At 37.3% G+C, this 23,277-nt stretch overlaps 1 protein-coding gene across 3 annotated transcripts; it reads left to right on the forward strand.

Annotated features, from left to right (window-relative positions):
• The first annotated feature begins 9,625 nt into the window (after positions 1-9,625).
• On the forward strand, positions 9,626-21,521 carry LOC132068717 (uncharacterized). 3 transcript variants are annotated; one of them, XM_059462395.1, is made up of 7 exons: positions 9,626-9,765; positions 10,867-13,653; positions 17,458-18,123; positions 18,222-18,695; positions 19,604-19,779; positions 19,857-20,651; positions 20,727-21,521. In XM_059462395.1, the coding sequence occupies exons 2-7, from the start codon at positions 10,944-10,946 to the stop codon at positions 21,300-21,302; spliced, it is 5,397 nt and encodes a 1,798-aa protein (XP_059318378.1). In that variant the 5' UTR covers positions 9,626-9,765; positions 10,867-10,943; the 3' UTR covers positions 21,303-21,521. The 3 variants fall into 3 exon arrangements, with proteins under 3 accessions (XP_059318378.1, XP_059318380.1, XP_059318379.1); XM_059462397.1 differs by having other exon boundaries at positions 17,470-18,123; XM_059462396.1 differs by lacking the exon at positions 9,626-9,765 and adding an exon at positions 9,805-9,910.
• Positions 21,522-23,277: the final 1,756 nt, after the last annotated feature.

Here is a 23,277-nt window from a genome sequence, read left to right on the forward strand (position 1 = left end):
TTTCTCTAGACCAGTATTATTTCCGTCCAATTTCTTGTATTTTTATTTTAGCATTCACGTATCTCTTATTCTTAGCTTTCTATTGCTACTTGTTGTCCTTTCCGCTTTAATTTTCTTGCTAGTCTGATGTTCTCGTGTTACTTCACAAGCCGAGGATCTATCGAAATAGCCTATTTATAAGGTGAGGTAAGAGTCTCTTACACTACCCTCTCTAGACTCCATTTGTGGAACTACATTGTTGTTGTTGTTGTTGTTCTAATAATCAACTTGCCTTGAGAACATGCAACACAAGAGAATTCTTTAAATTGAAGAATCTTCTGGTTCTTTAATGAATGTCCATATGAATTCTCAATTATTTTGTGCATATTAGAACCATGATGACCCAATCGGTCATGTCAAATAATAAAATCATTTGAATTGGTAAGCTTCTGATTTACTATGGCATGTGTTTCAATTCTGCTAGTCCTTGTATAATATAAGCTAGAGGAAAGAGCAAGTAACTTTTCAAGCACACATTTCCTTCCAGACATCACTGTAGTAATATAAAGATATTCAATTTTTTCATCATCTGTAGTCTAAATATGATAGCCATTTTGACGAATATCTTTGAAACTTAGTAAGTTTCTTTGAGACTTACTACAATATAATGCTTCATAAATAGCCAAAGTTATTCTTTCGGTTGGTAATAAATTAGCTCTTGCAGAGCCTTTAATTAACCTTGTACTACCAGATATTGTATTAATATTGACTTCTTTCATCACCAAATAAGAGAAAATTTTCTCATCTCTTAAAATGGTATGTGTTGTAGCACTGTCTATAAGACATATCATCTTTATTGATTTTGAGTCCAGCTGATGACTGGGGAATTTCCATATTCTTCATAAAAAATAAAAGGTACATTATAAGAAACTTGGAAAACTAACAAAAGAAACTTTAAGAAACCACACTAGAAATGTAGCAAGATTTAAGAAGAACAATCTAGTTGCAAACATAAAGGAAAAACAACAACTTTTGTATTGAATTTGTATGTACTAAATTAAAAATAAATAAAATAGTAAAAAAGTTAAAAATATATAAAATAGTAAAAAGTTATCACCCACCAGAAGTTGAATTTTCCGGCATACATGACTTTTCTATTAGTAAGGGAAAAGTTATGTGATTTTTGTGTGGAAAATATAGTTACGCGACTTTAGTGAAAACAAGTCACAGTTGTGTGATCATATGTGAAATTTACCCTGTATGGGAACAATCATGAACTCCTTCACTTCGTGAGCTACATCATATGATTATGGGTGGATACCTTTTCAAGAAAGGGTAGTGGTTGTTACATACCTTCGCCAGAAATTACACAGTGTACATAGGTTAATGTAAGCTATTATGAGTATATATTTAATTTTACACACCTGTGGCGTACACTAGGGTGATCAAGGACATGTGGAGGAATTAAGACCGGGGTAAGACACGATTAGGAGGAGACTCGAAAGCACTTCCCGCTGTGATGGGGTTGCATCAAGGATCAGCCTCTTAGTCCATTTTTATTTGCCTTAGCGATGGATGCACGACGGCATATTAAAAGGTGCCAATTGTATGCTTTTCGCGATGACATAGTCTTGATCGATGAGACTCGTAGCGGAGTCAACGCTAAGCCGGAGGTTTGGCGTCAAAAAAAAAAAGACTTTTTTTAGTTTAAAGGATTGGCCGAGTAGGACCATGACAGAGTACACGGAGTGCAAGTTCGATTACAAGCACCTCAAGCAGGCCGGCGTGGAAGTGAGGCTTGGTACCTGTGTCATTCGAAGACAAGTAGTTTCAAGTATCTTGTCTATTATACAAGAAAAATGGGAGATTGACGATGATGTCACACATCGTATTAGCATTGGATGAAATGGAGGCTCGCTTCAGTGCTAGGTGATAAGAAAGTGCCACCACAACTTAAAAAAAGTTCTACAAAAGTGGTATTTAGACCGACCATGTTGTACTACGGAGTGTTGGCTCTTAAGATTTTAACGTTCAAAAGATGAAAGTTTATTACATAGATGAGAATATTAAGATTAGATGTGTATAACATCCAACAAGAGTGACTTATTAGGAATAAGGCTATCCGGACATATGGGAGTTTCCTATTTGGAAGACAAGATGCGGAAACGAGATCGAGATGGTTTGGACATGTGAAGAGGAGAGGCACAAATGCCCCCGTGCGGAGGTGTGATAGGTTGGCCATGGATGGAAAGAGGGTAGGGAGTATCCCGAACTAGTATTGGGGGAGAGGTGATTCACATGTGATATAGCGCATACCTATTACCCCTACACACCTTCAAATGCAGAGGGTATGGAGGACTTCGATTAGACACATATAACCTAGTAGATAGTAACGTTTACACCTTTCATATTAGTAGTCACATTTGTGCTTTGGTTTCGCTACTATTTGTTATCCCGTACTTTGATTATCTTATTTTATCTCGTAAGATACTACTCCTTTACAAACTCAGGTCATCATGGCTTAGTCGCTTTAGTTATTTGCATTTCCATATCGCTTTGAATCTCTTGGCACACTCAACCTCGTGTTATGCTTTTATACTTTTAATAGCGAGGGTCTTTCGAAACCTTTTTTTTTCCCTTGGTAGGAGTCAGTCCCGTACACTGATGCTGCCAACCCTGCACCTCACTTGTGGGATTTCCGGGTTGTTGTTGTTGTTGTTGTTATTTAATTTTACACACCCTTAACACAAGTGAGAAGAAAATTTGTACACTTTTCGCCGAATTTTGTCCTCCACAATTCGCCCCTAGCACAACCGATTGAAATTAAGGGCTCGCGTGCAAGCACGATTCAACTTACTAGGGTGGGTTCGATACAATAGATATCGAAATGAAACTTTTGATACCATGCTCTTGGTATTATGGTATTTGATATGCATTTTAAATTTTTTAGTACTCAATATTTATAAAGAAAATAATACCAAATATTGTACGAAGCATATAGTTACCTATACAATTCATATATATTATGATGATACTAACGAATTAATAAACCAGTGTTAGTACAAAACTAATTGTTTAGATGTTGAACTTTTGACTCACGAAATGCCTTTTATTTTTATTTTTTATGTAATTGATTTAAATAGAATATAGCTTGTATTTTCTTTTGAATAATTCTACATGTGTAAGGTATTGATATGATATAAATGTGACGTTTCTTGATCAAAAGCTGAAGTCATAATTCTTTATTGTAAAGTTGAAGTCGAACAAACTATGGTCACCGAATTATCATACCACAAAATATCAAAATCAAACTTAAAAATATCAAATCATACCGAATTAATTTGGTATGACAATAGTATACTCCCTCTGTCCTAAATTCATGTGACACACTTTCCTTTTTAGTGCGTTTAAAAAAAAAGGTCACAACTCTATATTTGAAAATAATTTAACTTTATGAGATAATTTATAACAATACAAAGATCTAGACTTGTTTAGAAACAAAAATTTCAAAAGTATTCCCTTCTTTCTTAACCTCCTTGCCGAGTCGGTGTCCGGAGGGGATAACATTTTCAAAAATCGAAACCGGAGTTGTAGAAATTTTCAACAGTGTACCATACTCATACCAACAGGTAAGTAGAGTCCGGAACCAAAATGACCCAATAAAAACTCAAGTGAACCAAAATACCCCCGAAAAAAAAATTGGTACAAAAGTACCATTAGAGCAGTATTTTACTGCGCTAAAGGATATTCCTCTCTGTCCTTTAGCGCGGTTTTTTACTTTTTTTGAGTCCCTATTTTCCAAAAACAGCCTCTTATTATATTTTCACACTTTTTTACGTACTTTAGCCGTATATTAATCATGCTTTGAGACTTCGGAACTTCAAAATTTTATATAGAACCCTACTTATTTTTGTGCGATTAATAAGGTAGGCTCAATACATCAAGGATAAGCAAAAGTTCAGATTGTCATTTTAGTGGTTGAAAAGTGCTCGAAGTCCATTTTTGTTTGAAGACTTGTAGTCATTAGCTTTACGTTATTTATGTTTTAGGGTTTCGTATTATTTTTAAATTAATGCTTAACTTTATTTCGAATGTGTTACGTTTTTTTTATTATCAATTTAGGTTGTGACACTATAAACAATAATAAAGACTAAGATAATATTTATAAATATAAATATAAACGCTTTAAATATATAATATTTACTTAAACTGTACAAGATTATTGTATGTACTAGCGGGTCCGACATGTAGTATGCTGGAGACTATCCTTAGGCCTAAGGCTCATACCATCCCCACCGCGCTCGCCATCGTCTCCATCACCCTTTTTCCGCTTAATAATCGGGCGCTCCAAGTCATGATCATCTCCTCTTCCCCTGGCCCTTGTGCCCTTGACTAGAACATGCTTCTTCTTAGGATCTAGTCCCGCTGGCACGCTCAGAACCTCAGGTTGAGCCGGGGTCCGAAACTCGACCCTTCCTCGTTCTGAGTTGCCACCGCGAGCGCCGGGGACGAACTTGAAAAATATATAATAATTAGTACCATTTCTTATTTATTCAATTGAATGCATTAACGTTTGTTGAATAATCAAACATGTGTATCGACGAGCACCTGAGTATGCTCCTGAGGTGGGTTTGTAGGCGTCTGAGATGGGTCTAGTGCTAAATATGATGTAGTCTCCTAGATGAGATGCTGTTCGAGGTCCAAATGAAACTTAAAAAAATTAAGTTAATATTCACCTTATATTGAATAAAATTGATTTTAAGTAAAAATCTTAGGGAAAAAGGGTTCAAAACACACTCAAACTATGACCAAAGTTGCCATAACACACCTAAACTTTGCGGGGGGTCCTATGACCCCCTATACTTATTTTTTGTGTGTATTTTGTACGCTTTTATATGATGACCTCTACAAGCGATATCATCTACTCTTTGAGCGCGTAAGATTCCATATAAAAGTGTAAATAATACATAAAAAATAAGTCCGGGGGGGTCACACACACACACACACACACACACACACACACACACACACACACACACACATTCATCTTCTTCATAGTGATATATATATATATATATATCATATATATATATATATATATATATATATATATATATATATCACCCACTCGAAATGGAGCTCATTTGCGGCAACCCGAAAATTCGAGTTCGAATATTCAAGCTTTGTTCATGGCAATCATGGAGTCGTTCGTTCTTCACATTCCGGACATCTTCTAAGCTCGAGTTGGTTCAAACAATCGGCCTAAGAATTTTATTCATCAAATTTGGAATTTGAAGACCCGGATACGAAAGCTTCAAGTCGAAACTCGACGTCCCTAATGGAGTTTTTGTTTACGGTTCTACTATCTTAATCCACTATGATTAATCATGTTTTCAATGTTGACAATGTCACAAATCCTATATAATATCGAAAAAGACCCGTTTGATATTGGTCGTTAAAATGGAGTTTTTTGGGTTTGAAATTTTTGGAAAGTGGAGAAATGAAAAATACCCAATTGAAGAATAATTAAATCTTTTAAACTCAACACAAAGGAAAGCAAAAAGGCACAAATTCTTGAACAGTCACAAATTCAACACAAAAGGCACAAAGCAAAAGGCAGGATAATTGAAAGAAAAATTAGCTCTAACGACTGGAAAAAGATTTGGTCACTATAAGTGCACTTATAACAACCGGATTCATCTCCCTTCGTTAAGAAGTGGTCGCTAAATATCAAATTTCCTATAGTGGAGCGCGTGCATACACTCAAAAGAGTTTGGGTGACTTTGTCCATTTGAAAGCGTAGATAATACACAAAAAATAAGTCCAGGGGGTTTATAGGACCCCCGCAAAGTTTAGGTGTGTTATGGCAACTTTGGCCATAGTTTAAGTGTGTTTTGAACACTTTTCCCAAAATCTTACCCGTGGCTCGATAGTCTCGTACGAGAAGACACCTCCTCCTCGGGGGGGGGGGGGCTACGAGAAGCTCTCGAACGGGTCGCTCCGTGACCCACCGGCGCGAATATATATATATATATATATATATATATATATATAATATTTATAAAATGGGTAAGAGACTTGAAAATAAATATAGGCTTCGTCATCGGGTTACACTTTATAATACTATGATCTTTTAATGCTCTATATTTCTTTTCTGGGTATATTCTTAAGTCTAAGTATTCTAGATTTTTTTAATGAAAATGAACCTACTGAGTCAACCTTTATGAACATAGAATTAATACAAAAATATTTTGAAGTAGACATAGCTATAGAAGAAGCATCTGCATTAAACAAAAACGCCCAAGAAAGAATACATTTTGGAATTAATAATTTAGTATTTTTCCATATATATAAAATAAGAACTTTAAATAATCAATGCCTTGTACTGCCCCGCGAGTGCTGAGTATCCTACATCCCTTGAGGGACGCAAAGCTGGGTTACCGATCAATCGGCGTGTGATCCGATAATACCAAAGACATGTAATCCTGAATGGGAGTCAAATGGCCGACCACCGCTAAAGTGCCCAACCTGTTCTCCCAACAGTGGAGCTTGACAACCATGAAAGCCAGAAATTCACCATCAACGGTGGCCCGATCCTCCCGCTGATAGTGTCGGAGCTCATGATGAACGTCAGGGGGTATACTCTGTGTATGCCCAAACTGTCGTAAGACGTGCTCGGGCATGTGGTCCTCAACGATGTCCAGGTGTATCAATGGACACCGCGACCTCCAAACCCCCTGACCTACCCTGCAAAAGGCCGGCAACCCATCCAATATAGCAGCGTACGACGTCCATATAAATAGCTGCATAACATATAAATACAAATTAGTGACCACCAAGTAGAAAAGACGTTTAATTAAATTAATAATATAAAGTTAAATAGTTTTACCGCATTATCCGTCATGTGATCAAGCTGGTCTCGGAATGGAAGAATAGTGTGGTGCATATCCACATCCTGGTCAAAACCAGCCGTCCACCTCCTCGCATAGGGCATTTCAATATCGAGGTGATGCCTAGGTACGGGTTGAAAAGGCAGCATCCTCTCCCACGCCCATAACTGTAAGCGATATTAGAAAATATGATTTTTTAGTCGTCGTTTCAAGAGGTTTGTTTACATTAAAGAAACACACACTTAAAATATTACCTAGAGAAGAGCAAAATATCCACACACATCGTTAAACACGCCCAATAGACGCTCGGGCATAGGCATGCCAAAAAGATACGCCAAAACGAAGACCGCCCGAAGGCCATAGTCTCTCGAGCGGTCCGGATGCTCGAAGACCAACATAAACGTAAAGTGACAAAGGCACACGATGAGTTCGGGAACAAGATGCCCCCGAATATAATAACCGAGGTAAACGTACGACGATCAACAATGGGTCCCCGGCGAGTGTCGTCCTTTACAGATCTTCTTCCGGAAATAAGTAAATACGAGTGCGCTGTCTTCACCCGACATATATACCTTTAAAAATACGGCATTACAGCACGAAGTGGGTGAGCTTAATCAACTCCGTCACCCATGTACTACCAGGAGGAGGCTCGTACCAAGTGTATAATGACTCTCCATCTACCCGCAATACAAAGAGGACCTCCACATCCTGAAGTGTAATCATGGCCTCACCAGTGCGTAGATGGAAGGTATGTGTCTCCGGCCTCCACCGCTCAACCATGGCCGTAATGAGCGCCCAATTATGCTGTACCCGACCAACGGACACGCAACGATAGATACCGCCCCAAAACAATATCTCTAAGATGCGGGGGTGTGGGAGGCGCTCGCGTAAAAGAGCTCACGCTCTCTGCAACCTATGGGGACGGAGCCTAGTCGATAGCCCTAAAGTACCAGCCGAAAATAACTCTGACCTATGATTGTCTTGCAAAGACAATACTGATCTATCATCGGGCCCTGAGTGAACAGCGGGCCCCAGGTGATCATCGGGCCCCGGGAGAACATTCGGATCCATGAAAGAGTCGGGTCTGCAGAAACTAAATTAATCATTATTCTTGAAATTAAAGAGAAATTATATTAACTAATTAATCATTTGTGGGAAATATGTGAATTATATTGTATTATATCTTGTGAATAATTAACATGGGATAAAGAATTTCACAAATAAATAAAGTAACAATGCCATAATTAACATAAGAGGAGATTACTATATTTTGGGGGTATCTAGTCTCTATAGACGTGTGTTGCACGAATATTTCTTGTCGATTTTTATAATATTATTTATATTCTATTGATAAGAAACTTGAAAAAATAATATCTAATTATTATCTTGAATACAATATTTATTTTGAATGTATAAAAATCAAATATTTACTGGCTCGCACGATTCTGAATATTTGATTTGATAATTTTGTTATCAATCTTTAGTAGATAGTCTTTCCCAAAAATTATTTTCACTTTCCAACCAAATATTGGAAGAAAATAATTATTTTTCAGAATAATTTTCGTCACATTAAATGTGCAGTAAATTTCATATGTGATAGTAAGGACACAGGGTTTTGAATTATGTGATGGCAAAGACTTTTAAATTAATTAGTTTGGGAATCAAAATTCAGCAGTAATATTTGTTTAAAACTCTATTTTGAATATGTGATAAATTTTTAGTTGACCAAATAGCCAACACAAATATGATAAAATTAGACTAAAAGAGTATATTCGTCAATCACATTTTTTTTTAGAAACTTTGCATTTTATCGTTAACGTATGTATTTATGAAATTCATAATAATTTTTATTTCCGTGAACATAAATATTAAAAGAAGAACTTTAACTATTCTTTTTTAGATAATTTTTTTTATTTAACATATATATTCATGCTTTTAAAATAATATAGATTTAACAATTCATAATCTATTAACAAAATAATAATTCATAAACAATTAACAAAATATCAATTCATAATCAATAATTAACAACTAATTAATTAATAATTGCATATTATACAAATAATAGTACATTACTATATTAAACAATTTGTAAACAATTAAATTATTAACAATTCATAAACATATAACAAATTAACAATTCATAAACATATACTATTAACAATTCATAAACATCTAACAAATTAACAATTCATAAACATATAATAAATAATAAATTAGACAAAAAGAAAAAAGGAACAGTAGCAAAAGCTACTGCCCTGCCCAGCCCGATCGATCAAGGACAAAAAAAATTGATTTTTTTTTTGGAAATTAACGATGATTAAATGTTAAACATGCTTAGAATATAATGTATATAATAAAATAATAACAAAAGTTCATAGTAGAAAATCTTAATCGAAGATTTTTATAGGGTTATTTTAATGGAGTTGTACGCCGCTTTTTTTCAAAATTCGAACTTAGAATATTAACAAAGCCTTCCCGACTTTAAATATTCAAATCTAAACTTTCCTGATGAAAATTAATAGAAAATGACGTCATTTGAAGTGGGGACCACCTTCAAAACGCCTCCAATGGCGTTTTTGAATTTTTTTTGGCCATGGATGGGACCAATGGTGAAACCCGATCGGGTTTTATGTTGCTGCCTATAGCGCAGTATTTTATTACGCTAAAGGAGAATGAGGAATATATTTTAATACTGCGCTAAAGATACTTTTGTATAAAAAAATAAAAAAATAAAAAAATTGGGGTATTTTGGTTCGGGTCAGTTTGGTTCCGTGAGTTCTAGAACACAACAACCCTTCCCTCCTTGACAGTCACCTTTTGGACGGGTGGTCACTCCACTCCAATGTTCCGACCATTCCCCTATGTCCCTCATCATTTAGCTGGCTACTTCCAGGTATTTCCCTACTCTCTCTCTCTCTCTTAGCTATGACCTTCCCACAATGCTTCTGTCCTTGACCCATTAACCTCAAATTTAGATTTGGTTATGAACCCAAAATGTAGCTGCATATTTTGAGTATTAGGGGGTTTTCTGGAGATGGGTATTCACTCTTTTTCCTTATAGGGTGTGTTTGGTATGATGGAAGATTTTTTTCTTGGAAAATAAGCTTGTTGCTTATTTTCTAGTGCTCGGTAAGTAAGAAAAAAAAAATTATCACAAGAGCATTTATATGTAATTTAGCAGGACATTATGGGGTGCTGTAAGTTAGAATTTGAGCTAAGAACTGAAGAAGTAAGCTAGAACTAGTGCTAAGGTAAGGAAACATGTAGTGATTTAGGAGGCTAGGGACTAAAAATTTATAATGGTAGTTAAGTAATAAAGCAAACTAGCTAAGTGGTTTTAAACTATGTTGCTCGGACTCTTCAAAAATGTCGATGGGTGCATGTGGATACTCTAAAACTAGTGTATTTTTGGAGTATCTGACACGGGTGCGGCAACATTTTTGGAGAGTCCGAGCAACAGAGGTTTTAAATGCAAGAAGTAGAACTTGTTAACTAATTAGCTGACCTCTCCCATTATCTTCAAAGTGCAAACCTGCAAGCTCCAAGCTCTTCCATTTTAAATCGTATCATGGGCGTAGGATGCGGTGGGGAGTGGGGGTGGCGGGGGGTGGGATGGTCATGGGGTGGGGATCGGGGGTGTTGGGTGGGTTGGGAGGAGATAATGAACTTGGAACGTCACTTCTGGAACTTGTTTTCCCTACTTTCATTAGGGAAGTCGTTTTCCTCACTTTTAAGGAACTTGTTTTCTTAGAGAAAGTATTTTCTAAAATATTTTGACTAGCTAAGCATGAGAAAATTAGATTTTTTTTTTTTCCCTCCATAGCAAACACACAGTTAGCTTTCACTCCTGGCCTTTTCTTATACTCCATTGCATTTCCCTTTTTATTTCATGTGCTTTACCTTCCCTTTTGACCCCACTTGTGGATTACACTGGGTATGTTGTTTGTTGTTGTTTTGCTTTATCTCTAATCCACTTTTTAACGCCGCATTACAGGTTCAAGAAAAAGCTGCTGGTTGAAGCCTGGTGTGTCTCATTTTGTTGCTCTTCTATGAGCAAATAAAACGCTCTTTATGGCTGTACTGGAGAAGATATCCGAAGTTATGCAACAAAATGAGGTGATGAAGAAGGGTTTAAGGAAAACAATGTCGATGTTAATGAATGAATGGAAGAGTTTTGAAGAGGTTTCTGACTTGACCACCAAGGGTTTCCAACAATGCTTCGATGAACTGGAGGTCAGGGAGAAGCACTTGAGTTCAGTAAAAGAATCAGTGGTCGAGAGTTCTCATGAACTTGACTTGATCAGGGAATCCGTGGAGCAGAGACGGAAAGAAGTTGAGGTAAAAGAGGAAGAATTTTGTGCATTTCGGGAGACAGAAATCAGGGATTTGGAATGCCACTGGAAAGACCTCATTTTAGTCAAACATGAGTTTGATGAAGCTGTGAAATTGAGAGAGAAAAAGCTGAACGAGCAAGAGAAGATGGGGGAACGCCTTTTGGGAGAAATAGAGAATCTTGAGAAGTCGGTTGAAAATAGGTTTATGGAGATTAGTATGAAGGAGAAGGAGTTTGAGGAAAAGTTGAATAAGGTTCGCGAAGAATCAGATGCCCTTCATTTGAAAGAGAGAAAATTCGCTGAAGATTCTCAAGTTAAGGAAAATATTTTACAATCGAGGGAGAAGGAACTTGAAACAAAACTAAGGAGCTTGGATTCAGCGAGGAAGGAACTTACAATGAAGGAAAATAGGCTGGATACTGCGACGAAGGAACTTGAAACAAACATAAAGAGCTTGGATTCTGCGAGGAAGGAACTTACAATGAAGGAAAAGAGGCTAGACAAAGCGACAAAGGAACATGAAACAAAAGTAACGAGCTTGGATTCTGCGAAGAATGAACTTACAATGAAGGAAAATAGGCTGGACACTGCGACAAAGGAACTTGAAACAAAAGTAAAGAGCTTGGATTCTGCGAGGAAGGAACTTACAGTGAAGGAAAATAGGCTAACCAAAGCGACGAAGGAACTTGAAACAAAAGTAACGAGCTTGGATTCTGCGAGGAAGGAACTAACAATGAAGGAAAATAGGCTGTGCACTGCGAGGAAGGAACTTATACTGAAGGAAAATAGGCTGGACACTGCGACGAGGGAACTTGAAACAAAAGTAATGAGCTTGGATTCTGCGAGGAAGGAACTTACAATGAAGGAAAATAGGCTGGACACTGCGACGAAGGAACTCAGAGAAAAGGAACTAAGAGAGAAGGCTATGTTGACAAAGGAACTCCAAGAAAAGACAAGTAATGTGGATTCTTTAAAGAAGAAACTTACTATCAAGGAAGACCACCTGACCTCAATGAAGAAGGAACTGGCTCACAAAGACAAGAGTCTGGGTACAATTAAGAATCAACTTGAACTCCAAGGGCTGGAGTTGAATTTACTTGAGGGAAAAGTCCAATTAAGGGAGGGAGAGCTCAGTTCTATTAGGAAGGAACTAAGAGAGAAGGTAACTATGTTGGATTCTGTGACGAAAGTACTCCAAGGGAAGACAAGTGACTTGAATTCTTTAAAGAAGCAACTTAGTATCAACAAAGACCACCTGACCTCAATGAAGAAGAAATTGGAGGACAAGGACAAGAGTGTGGATACAATTAGGGATAAACTTGAACTCAAGGAGCAGGAGTTTAATTTACTTGAGGAAAGACACCAATTAAGGGAGGGAGAGCTTAGTTCTTGTAAAAGGGAACTAAGAGAGAAGGTAACTATGTTGGATTCTGTGACGAAGGAACTCCAAGGGAAGACAAGTAACTTGGATTCTTTAAAGAAGAAACTTACTATCAATGAAGACCACCTGACCACAATGAAGAAGAAATTGGAGCACAAGGACAAGAGTGTGGATACAATCAAGAATAAACTTGAACTCAAGGAGCAGGAGTTGAATTTACTTGAGGAAAGACTCCAATTAAGGGAGGGAGAGCTTAGTTCTGTTCAAGAGGGATATAGGCAGCCCTCAGAAGAACTTGATTCTACGAAGAAGAAACTGGATTTAGTTAATGGTGAGTTTCAACTAGAAAAGGAAAAATACCAAACAGAACAAGGATTATTCAAGAAAAGCATGAAAGATATAGAACTTAAAGAGAAACAGGTTGAGGTGAAATTTAGAGAGGTTGAACAAAGAGAAAAACACATGGAAGATTGGTTTAAAGTGCTTGAGGAAAAAATGAAGCAACTGAAAACTATTGGTAATGCTCCTGAGCCTATTGACAATGTAGAAGCTGATACCACCTCTACTGATTCTGCTGATATAAAACTTGTTCTGACAATGGATGGGAAGGCTTTACAGATATTCTTAAATGAGCACGAGAAGAAGCTAGATTCAATGTCTGATGATGTTTTTAGGACCCTTCATTTGTCTCGCAACCCTGCACAATTGGTGCTTGATGCAATGGAAGGGTTCTATCCTCCCCACTTGATGATGATGAAGGGAGATACAGAGTTTGAGGGCAGTGTTGCCAGGAAGACCTGCATTCTTCTGTTAGAGCAGTTAATTAGAGTCTCACCGAAGATTCAACCTACTGTGAGAGAAAGAGCAATGAAACTGGCAAGTGAGTGGAAGTTTAAAATGACTGGGAATCAATTAGAGATCTTGGGCTTCTTGTATCTGTTGGCTTCTTTTAATCTGGTCTTTGCTTTTGATCCGGATGAGCTTATGAACCTGCTGGCTGTCGTAGCTGAGCATAACAAGTCAAAGGAGTTGTGTCGCCTTCTTGGTTTCACAGAGAAGATTCCTTGTAAGTATAGATTATATTCATATGTTATTCTTTTTGTAGCATTCCCTCTACATCTTTTCTTGCCGAACCTAGGCTACCATGGGGTAAGAAAATTAATGTATTATCTATTATGCATTCTTTATTCACATAAATATAGGAAATATGGTGAAAGGATAAGGTCTAGTACGTAGTCAGATGGATAGTGATGATCAATTAGATTTTGTTTTGGCAGTCTCAATCACTTAGCTATTGATGCAACCGGAATTTGTATTACTAGCATCTAAGGCACACGTGATTTGCAGCTTAAACTCTTGATTGAAAAGTATGACTTTATTAACAAAATGCTATTTTATTGAAACAAAACTGAAGTATCATAATTTAGTACAATATTCCACAAGTAGGGTATGGGGAGGGCAGGATGTATGCAGACCTTACCCCTACCTCTTCAACAATAAAAAATTTTAGTACAATATTTCTCTTGTCGAAAATACAAATTTGATGTAGATAAGTAGCTATGCCTGGAAAATTATGTTTGGGACAACACCATGTAATTATTAGAATAGTAATTATAATATCATTTAATTACATAGTATAGTAAATTCAAGGTTCTACTTTATTTTCCATAAGGTATTACATAATTATTATGTAAGCATCATGTTTGGTTGTACAATCTGAAATTACATAGTTAGATATTTTTTAACTTTAAAATAAATATTAAAAATTGTCATAGAAATTAAATGAGCCTTTTGTTTACAAAAAAAAGTAAATAAGCTTTAATGGATTATGATTGTAAAGGAATGATTTTGCATTGCCCAACGCTAATTAGTGATTGGCATTTGATTAATGAATATACTTTTGCCTACTAGTCTGAAGTGAAAAGATATTCAATTTGATCAGACAGTCCCCTGTTAGGTATCTGATTATGAGATCATAGGGTAATCAAGGGATGCTTTGCATTCATTTGTGAAAGTGTACTAGTTTCGTGCAGATCTACCAGAATCAGCCTCTCTACCTCCCAAGGTAGGGTTAAGGAGTAAGGTCTACGTACATTCTACCCTCCCCGTACCCCACTTGTGGGATTTCACTCGGTATGTTGTTGTTGTTGTAGTACTATTTTGGTACAGCTTGTATTGCTCTGTAGCACGAAAAGACAGGGCAGAATGCAGATATCCGTGTAACATTTGGTGTGCAAACTGCCATAGTAGGAGTGTGACGAGGTTTCTTTTACTATTAGCATTGATCTGGGGTCACTAAAGCTTGTTCCAAAATGGTGAGGAACTAATAGATTATGTTGTAACTGGGAAAAAGAAATGCTTGTCTTAATCAAAAAAAGAAAGGAATGGTTTGTCTGAGATTTAACTTTAAGTGGCCAATTCCTCTGGAGGTGTTGAAGTCTCTTAACATCGTACTTTTTTTATTATCTTCAAACAATAGATGCCTTATTTGATAAATACTGGTTGGAGAGCAATAGGAGATGTTTTGATGAATAGTCAACTTCTTTAGGTATTTTAAAGGCAAGGTGTATTGCCAATCTGTTTAGTTGGTCCAATTTGTATCCTGCCGTTAGTGCAGAACATCTTCAGGACTTTATTAACTCACTAGTTCTGGCTTAGATAGTTTGTATAGTCAGCCAGAGATTTTTTGTAAGCTCAAATGCCACATCTTGTAATTCTTGCATCTTCTTGATGCCGTTTATTAATAGCACTTGCTTTATTAAAAAAACAGAAAAGGTCCAAAAATACCCCTAACGTATGGGAAATGACTCACAAATACCCTCCATCCACCTATTGGTCCAAAAATACTCCTCCATCCACCTATTTGGTAAAAAAATATCCCCAACCTATTTTTTTGGCTCAAGAATACCCCTCAAACTAACACCCTAATTTTGATGGTATTTTTTCAATTTTTAAATGCCATGTAGCTTGTTTTGATTGGCCACATATATTATTTAATTTAAAAATTAATCCTCACCCATTTAATCTAATCCATTTTGTAACTTAACCACGGGTTGATCATCCAAGGGAATGGTGAGATTGACGACGATGTCACACATCGTATTGGAGCGGGATGGATGAAATGGAAGCTCGGCTTCGGGGGTGTTGTGCGATAAAAAGGTGCCTTTTATGCTAAGGGAAAAGTTAAGCGGTGGTTAGGCAAAGAGCTATGTTGTATGGGACGGAATGCTTGCCGATTAAGAAAGCTCGTATGCAGGAGATGAAGGTAGCGAGAGATGTGGATGCTGAGATGGATGTGCGGGCATACCAGGAGAGATAGGATTCAGAATGAAGTGATTCGGGACAAGGTAGGTGTGGCCCCAGTGGTGGATAAGATGCGGGAAGGGAGGTTGAGATGGTTCGGCCATGTGTAGCGGAGATGTGTTGATGTGCCAGTGAGGAGGTGTGAGAGGCTGGCAGTGGTGGGCCTGAAGAGAGGGAGGGGTAGGCCAAAGAAGGCACCGGAGAGGTGATTCGGCGAGGATATGGCGCTAACCGGCTTGCGAAGACATGACCGGTGATAGGAGGGAGTGGAGGTCGAGTATCAGGGTAGAGGGCTAGTGGGGGGCCACGAGGATTTCTTTCCCGTCTTAGGAGTATTATTATCCTGCTTTTATGTGTTGGGTCTTGTCTGTCCATGCTGTTTTATCATGATTTCTTTGCTCTTATTATTTCTCATTTTCGCATTGCTTTGATTTGCTTGTCCGTATCGGACTCTTTTCCCTTGTTTTCTTTTGAGCCCGAGGGTCTTTCGGAAATAGCCTCCCTACCTTCCAAGGTGGGGGTAAGGTCTGCGTACACTTTACCCTCCCCAGACCTCACATTGTGGGATTCGACTGGGTATGTTGTTGTTGTTGTTGATTGAGCGAGTTTGAAGCAATTAGCAACAATTGATTGAAAATAATCCTAAAAAATGAAATCACAGGCAATCACTACAATACTGAAGTCGATTCAAAACTACAATACTGAAGTCGATTATTTCATCAAAGATAGTAACTATTAGTAATAAGATATTAACAATTGGCGTTAGTAAAACTAACATGATTTAGCGAGTTTGAAGCAATTAGCAGCTCTATTGAATAAATTTAAAATAAGCATTCTGAATCAGCTCAAACTAGAAAATCTAAAAACAAAAAATAAATAAGTAGAATATTTCATCAAAATAACAATAAAAATAAAAATAACACCAGCAATCGATTATCAATTTAGCTAATAAATTTATCAAACAAAGCTAAAGCATCATCGTATTTTGAGCCAAACTGTCCCCAACCGTGGAGTTTTTTCTCTGCTTTTTTAATGAATTCTTCTCCTCTAGCCATCTGATCCCCCATTGTTTTTGTTTTTTGTGTGTTTTTTGTTTGCTTAGCTGAAGAGGATTCTGTAATGGAAAAAGAAGAAGAAAGAATCAAACTAAGGTGGTTGAGATGGTGTTGGGAGTTGATTTTTAAATTAAATGGGTGGGGATTAATTTTTAAATTAAATAATATATGTGGCCAATCAAAATAAGCCACATAGCATTTTAAAATTGAAAAAATACCATCAAAATTAGGGTGTTAGTTTGAGGGGTATTCTTGAGCCAAAAAAATAGGTTGGGGGTATTTGTGAGCCAATTCCCATACGTTAGGGGTATTTTTGGACCTTTTCCGTTAAAAAAATACTGAAAAGTTTGATCAAAATACGCTTTCCTTGCACGTTCTTAGCATTCTCAACTATTTTATGGCTGCATTGTGGATATTCATAGAATGGTATGTTGTCGGTGATAGATTAAATGTGAGCAGGTTACTGTCATTCCATTTATTCAAAGGCAGAAAGGATTTTGACAACTAAATAGTTTTGATGACAGGTTTCAAGGCAGATGTAACTGCATCTGTCATTTCTGAGGCTCAAAAACCACAGCAGACTCAGCTGAAACACAAGGAATCAACTAGTCCATCTGTTCGAGCTGATATCAAGGCCCTCAGCTATACCTCATCCACTGGAAAGGCCTCCACTTGCATGTTAGGTCATTCCAATGCTATGGCTGCCATCCTTGTGAGCATGGGCGGAAAGAACTTGCAGACTTTTCTGAACAATCATTGGAAAGAACAGGAGTTGTTGCGGATTGAAATCTCTAGAGCTCTCAAATTGTCATCTGACTCGGGGATGCTTGTGTTGGAAGCACTTGAAGGATTTTATCCTCCAGGACCTCATAATGAAGAAATTTTATTTGCTCGTAGTGTTATCCGGAAAAGTTGCATCTTTCTACTGGAACAATTGATGATACTCTCACCAAAACTTAAACCAGAAGCCAAACTGGAAGCTCGCAAGCTTGCATTTGACTGGAAAGAAAAGATGAAAGCTGAAACAGAAGACCATCTGGGAATCTTGGGTTTTCTGCTTCTAGTGGGTGCCTACGGCTTGGCATCTGCCTTCGATAAAGATGAGCTTGAGAGTTTGTGCCACACTGCAGCACAGGATGATAATGCATATCCGATTTTTCATGTACTTGGTATTGCAGGTAAGACTTCTTGTAAGAATTAAAATTTGGTCAGTCTTATGTGTTATTTATTGTTGTGGAATATTAATGACATCGTGTGTTCTATTTAACCTTCTCAGGAGAACATCCCTCTAAAACTCAACCTCTTTCCAACAATGTGGAGATGAAACGCAAGGGATGCGATTTAACCTCTGGTTGTTCATTAAGTTTTATTCATTTTTTATCAGATCCTGCAAAGGTTGTCTTGGATGCATTGCGGAAGTGTCGTTCTGCCAATTTGGGGAAGTATAAATATGGCCCATTAGTTATGAAGAGTTTCTCTGATTTGTTGGAACATCTGAGAGAAGTTTCTCCAGAAATAACACCACAGGTTAAAATAGATGCAATTGTGCTTGCTGTTGAGTGGCAAAAAACATTTACCGGATCGCAGCTGAATCCTTCAGAGGTCCTAGGCTTTTTGCAACTTCTAGCTACTTTTGAATTATCATCATCTTTTGATTCAGATGAGCTTCTACGTCTATTGAAGATTGTTTACAATTCTACAAGAGCAATTAATCTGTTCAAAATCCTAGAGTTAGCAGATAAGATCCCATGTATGCTCTCTCTCTCTCTCTCTTTCTTTCTTTTATGCATATGCACATACTGACCAAGCATGATATCAGCTACTGGTTATATGTTGGGTTTCCATTTTTCAACTTTATTCAGCTCTCACATGCATGACTGTTATCTTTTGATTGACCAATTCATGTTGTTATGGCCTTTTTGGATGTTTTGTCTATGGTAAATAGTTTGATCATCTTTTGTTCCTTCTCCAAGAGACTTAATTAGTTGCAATGCTTTCTAATTTTATTGGGAGAGAAAGTTGGTAATTTCATCAAAGGTATTGGATTAGCATTTATGTTCTACTTCAGTTGTGAAGTATGTTTTCTCTCTGTGACAATATGCACGTTTATGGTTTTATTTATTTGGCAGGACGAAGTGATATTTTTTGACTGGATCTTTAAACAGTAACCTTTTTAGTTGTCTGTTATTGTCCTTTCCATTCTTTCCTTGCAGCATACTTGGCAACTTTCTGAAGTTCTAATCAGAGTGCATAAAGTATAGTTACTTGATAGCAACTTTAATGGGTGATGAACCTTGTTTGTTTTTGTATGTGTGTGTATATGTATTATTTTTTATTTTACGATCTTTGATTATTGTGAGACTTTGGGGTGCTAGACTGCTAGTATAATTACATCTTCTATTAGTAGTCATTATTTTGGATAGAGGGTCATTAGCTACTGTTGATACATGGGTCTTTGTGCTGAAACTTATTTCATCTAACATGTCATTCCTGCACACTGAAGCAGAAAATTTCCACCTATATGCTACAACTAATTATTTTCCATCTCATTCTACTTGACACTTAAATTGATGTCGGAGATTATCTTTCTCTGCCAGTGTCATTCTTCTTATCCTAACTATTCTTTACAACTGACTTCTCTATATTTTTTTTTTATAGGCTTTATTGAAAATCTGATTAAGAGAAAACAGTGGCTGCTGGCAATTAGGTACATCTATGTGTATGAACTTGTTGACTTGTTTCCACCTGTGCCTCTCCTTAAAGACTATGTGCTATACTCAAAAGAGCAAGCCAAGAAAATACGTGATAATGGACTCGGTTCTCGTGAAGCCCAAGTAAGTACTCATCTCTTTTATCTTTTGAACGGTTAAGTTTTGGTTCTGTGCTCATAATGTACCAAACTTGCTCACAGGAAAAGGCTATAAATTGTGAAATATCTGTGTTGAGAGCTGCAATTAAATGCATTTTGTCTCGCAACCTTCAATCAGAATACTCACCTGACATTCTTCGAGCTCGTATTGCAAAGCTTCAAAGGCAGATGGCAGACCTAAGGATCCCGAACCAACACTCCGGCGATGACAGAGATGAAGGAACTCTCTGTGCTCCAGCTTCTCAAGTGCAAAAAGCGGCCACAAAGAAACGTCTTGCCTCAGCTACTGAGGGTGTTGCTGTACATGAGTCCCGACTGCAACACTCCGGCGACGACAGAGGTGAAGGAACTCTCTGTGCTCCAATTTGTCAAGTGCAAAAAGCTGCCACACAAAAACGCCTTGCTTCAGCTACCAAGGGTGTTACTGTACATGAATCCCGACAGCAACACTCCGGCGACGACAGAGATGAAGGAACTCTCTGTGCTCCAATTTGTCAAGTGCAAAAAGCTGCCACACAAAAACGCCTTGCTTCAGCTACTGAGGGTGTTACTGTACATGAGTCCCGACAGCAACACTCCGGCGATGACAGAGGTGAAGGAACTCTCCGTGCTCCAATTTCTCAAGTGCAAAAAGCTGCCACAAAAGAACATCTTGCTTCAGCTACCGAGGGTGTTCCTGTACATGAGTCCCGACAGCAACACTGCGGTGACGACAGAGGTGAAGGAACTCTCTGTGCTCCAATCTGTCAAGTGCAAAAAGCTGCCACAAATAAACGTCGTGCTTCAGCAACTGAGGGTGTTACTGTACATGAGTCCCGACAGCAACACTCCGGCCACGACAGAGATGAAGGAACTCTCTGTGCAACTGAGGGTGTTACTGTACATGAGTCCCGACAGCAACACTCCGGCCATGACAGAGATGAAGGAACTCTCTGTGCTCCAATTTCTCAAGTGCAAAAAGCTGCCACAAAAAAACGTCTTGCCTCAGCTACTGAGGGTGTTACTGCACACGAGTCCCGACAGCAAAAGCGAAAACATAAGCGCGTCTGCCAGTTACCAATGCAGACAGAAGTTTGTCCAGATTCTATCATTTGCAATGCTTCTCTGTCATCTTCTCAACCCACATCTACAGATGCTCAATTTCGTACTGTGACACCAAACTACTCAAAAGAAGTATTTTCTCAGCCCTTAGAGGGCTACTCTGCAGATGACCAGATTTGTGGTTCTGGACAAGCATCTTCACATCTAATTGGTGGTTCACATGCTTACGATGATGCTAAGGTTGAAACTGGAAAACTGGTTCTTCCAGTACAAGCATCGTGTCATACTAATCATAGTGACCACTCCGTGATTACTTCTAGTGTGCCACAATCCTTATGGCTGCCTATATGCCCATTTTATGATCCTGGGGAAAATCTGATGCCAAAACTTGAGGAGCTACTGAGTAAGCTCCAGAATGCTTGTCCAGCTCAGGGAAGACTGAAATGAAATGAACTGAAGATCATGAGAGGACCTAGTGAGAAGACTGCATAGCAACTGAATTCAATCCTTCTCTGTAAATGTTAGGTAAATACATGTATGCATACAAAAAGATCAGTAACTAAAATCAACCAGTGGACTAGCTAAGCTAGCTAACCACAGGACCTAACTAGCCATTTCATCGGTTAAACTGATGCTAACTAAAATGCAAGCTAGTTCTTTTTGTCTTCCAAAATCGTTATTCACCTGTTGTAAGTGTCCCACAATGTTTGTTGCAGATAAACCCTTCTTATTATCCGTCCAAAATCCTTTTAACTGATAAATAAGGGTGTACAATGAAAATCGACAAACAACACCAAATTGATAATTCGGGTCAAAATCGGACTAGTGATTTGGTTTGATATTGGGAAAAAAAATTGGTTAGGTTTTAACTAAAAAAAGTCAAACTAAATCAACTCAACATTACATTTATATAATTTTTAAAAATATTTTATAAATAAAAATATCTATTGTAATATAATTTATAAATATTTCTTTTTCATAATTTTTGGGATAATTTCAGAATCTTTCCTTCAGCGCTTTATTACACTGACCTCCCTCGTGGTTTAATATTACGCTTACCTCCCTTATTTTAATTTTATTGTAACAATTCTTTTTATCTATTTATTACTAATATAAAATTATGACATGACAAATCTACCCCCACTAGCTCTATGAGCCTCTTCTAATTACTAAAAATTAATTGTATGATATTTTATTTAACAATTTTCTTAAAGAATAAAAGCCCTAAATCTCTAGGCCTAGCTAGTTTTCTGTTCCAAGTTCTTCCTTTCCAGTCTTTTTTGCAAAAATGATTTTCAGCTTTAGAGTAATAAGCCATCATTTCTGCAAAAGAAATCGAATGAGATATTCCTCCTGCGAATGTATGATTCCTATATATGCCTTATTAAAGCTTTTAATGAAAGTGTTATAACAGGTTAAATGTTGGAGATTTCTGCAATGCATTACGAATAAATTAGTTGGGATGATCTTTTTTTTGCGCGGATTGCCCTTCATTTGGGGCGGTCTTTAAGTTTTGCCCTTCAAATTGGTCGTCTTTAAGGTTTGCCCTTATTATTGGGACCAGATCACGGGTTCGAACCCCCGCTCAGTGAAAATTTTAATTTTTTTTGCAAGGCAGAAGTTGTAAAAAAATGCAGAATTTCTGCCTTAAGGCATAACTTGCATGGGGCAGAATTTCTGCCTTAAGGCAGAATTTGTAAATTATGCCCTTTCTGTCTTAAGGCAGAGTTATTTCTGAACTTATGCCTTGCGAAATTTTTTTAATTTTCGCCTGAGTGGGGGGTTTAAACCCGTGACCAAGCGGTCCCTAGCGAAGGGCAAACTTTAAAGACCACCATTTTGAAGGGCAAAACTTAAAGGCCACCCTGTAATAAGGGCATTCCTGCTAATTGCCCTGGGATGATTACAGTAGACAATGTGTAGGTATTTTGGTAATATTAGTTCTACACTTTTAATTTGCTTTATTGAAATTCGAAGGAGATGTGCAGTTGATAAAATGAATTGCAAAAGCCTTCAGAGTTACAAGTAGCCTTTTGATACATTAGTAATATATAACTTAACCTTATAATTGTATTAATTTATACATTTAACTCTGTAAAGATTTTATTTTTTAAGCTAATGACTGGTTGATTATATTAGTAAGGGTAAAATTGTCATATTTTAATTTTTTATATTAGTAACATATAGATAAAAAGAATTGTCACAATAAGTCAAAATAAGAGAAGTAAGCGTAATATTGTAAACTACGAGGGAAGTCAGTGTGATAGAGCAAAACCTTAGGGGAGGTCTCTGAAATTATCCCTAATTTTTGTCTTTGGAAAATTGACGTGGGAATACAATGAGGGCAAAATATTGGGTCATTTGCACTTTTCAGCCCTATTTTGTGATGGTCTTTAATTTTTGGCCATCAAGGCATATAGTT

Source organism: Lycium ferocissimum, chromosome 8 (assembly GCF_029784015.1).
Source record: "Lycium ferocissimum isolate CSIRO_LF1 chromosome 8, AGI_CSIRO_Lferr_CH_V1, whole genome shotgun sequence".
NCBI lineage: Eukaryota > Viridiplantae > Streptophyta > Magnoliopsida > Solanales > Solanaceae > Lycium > Lycium ferocissimum.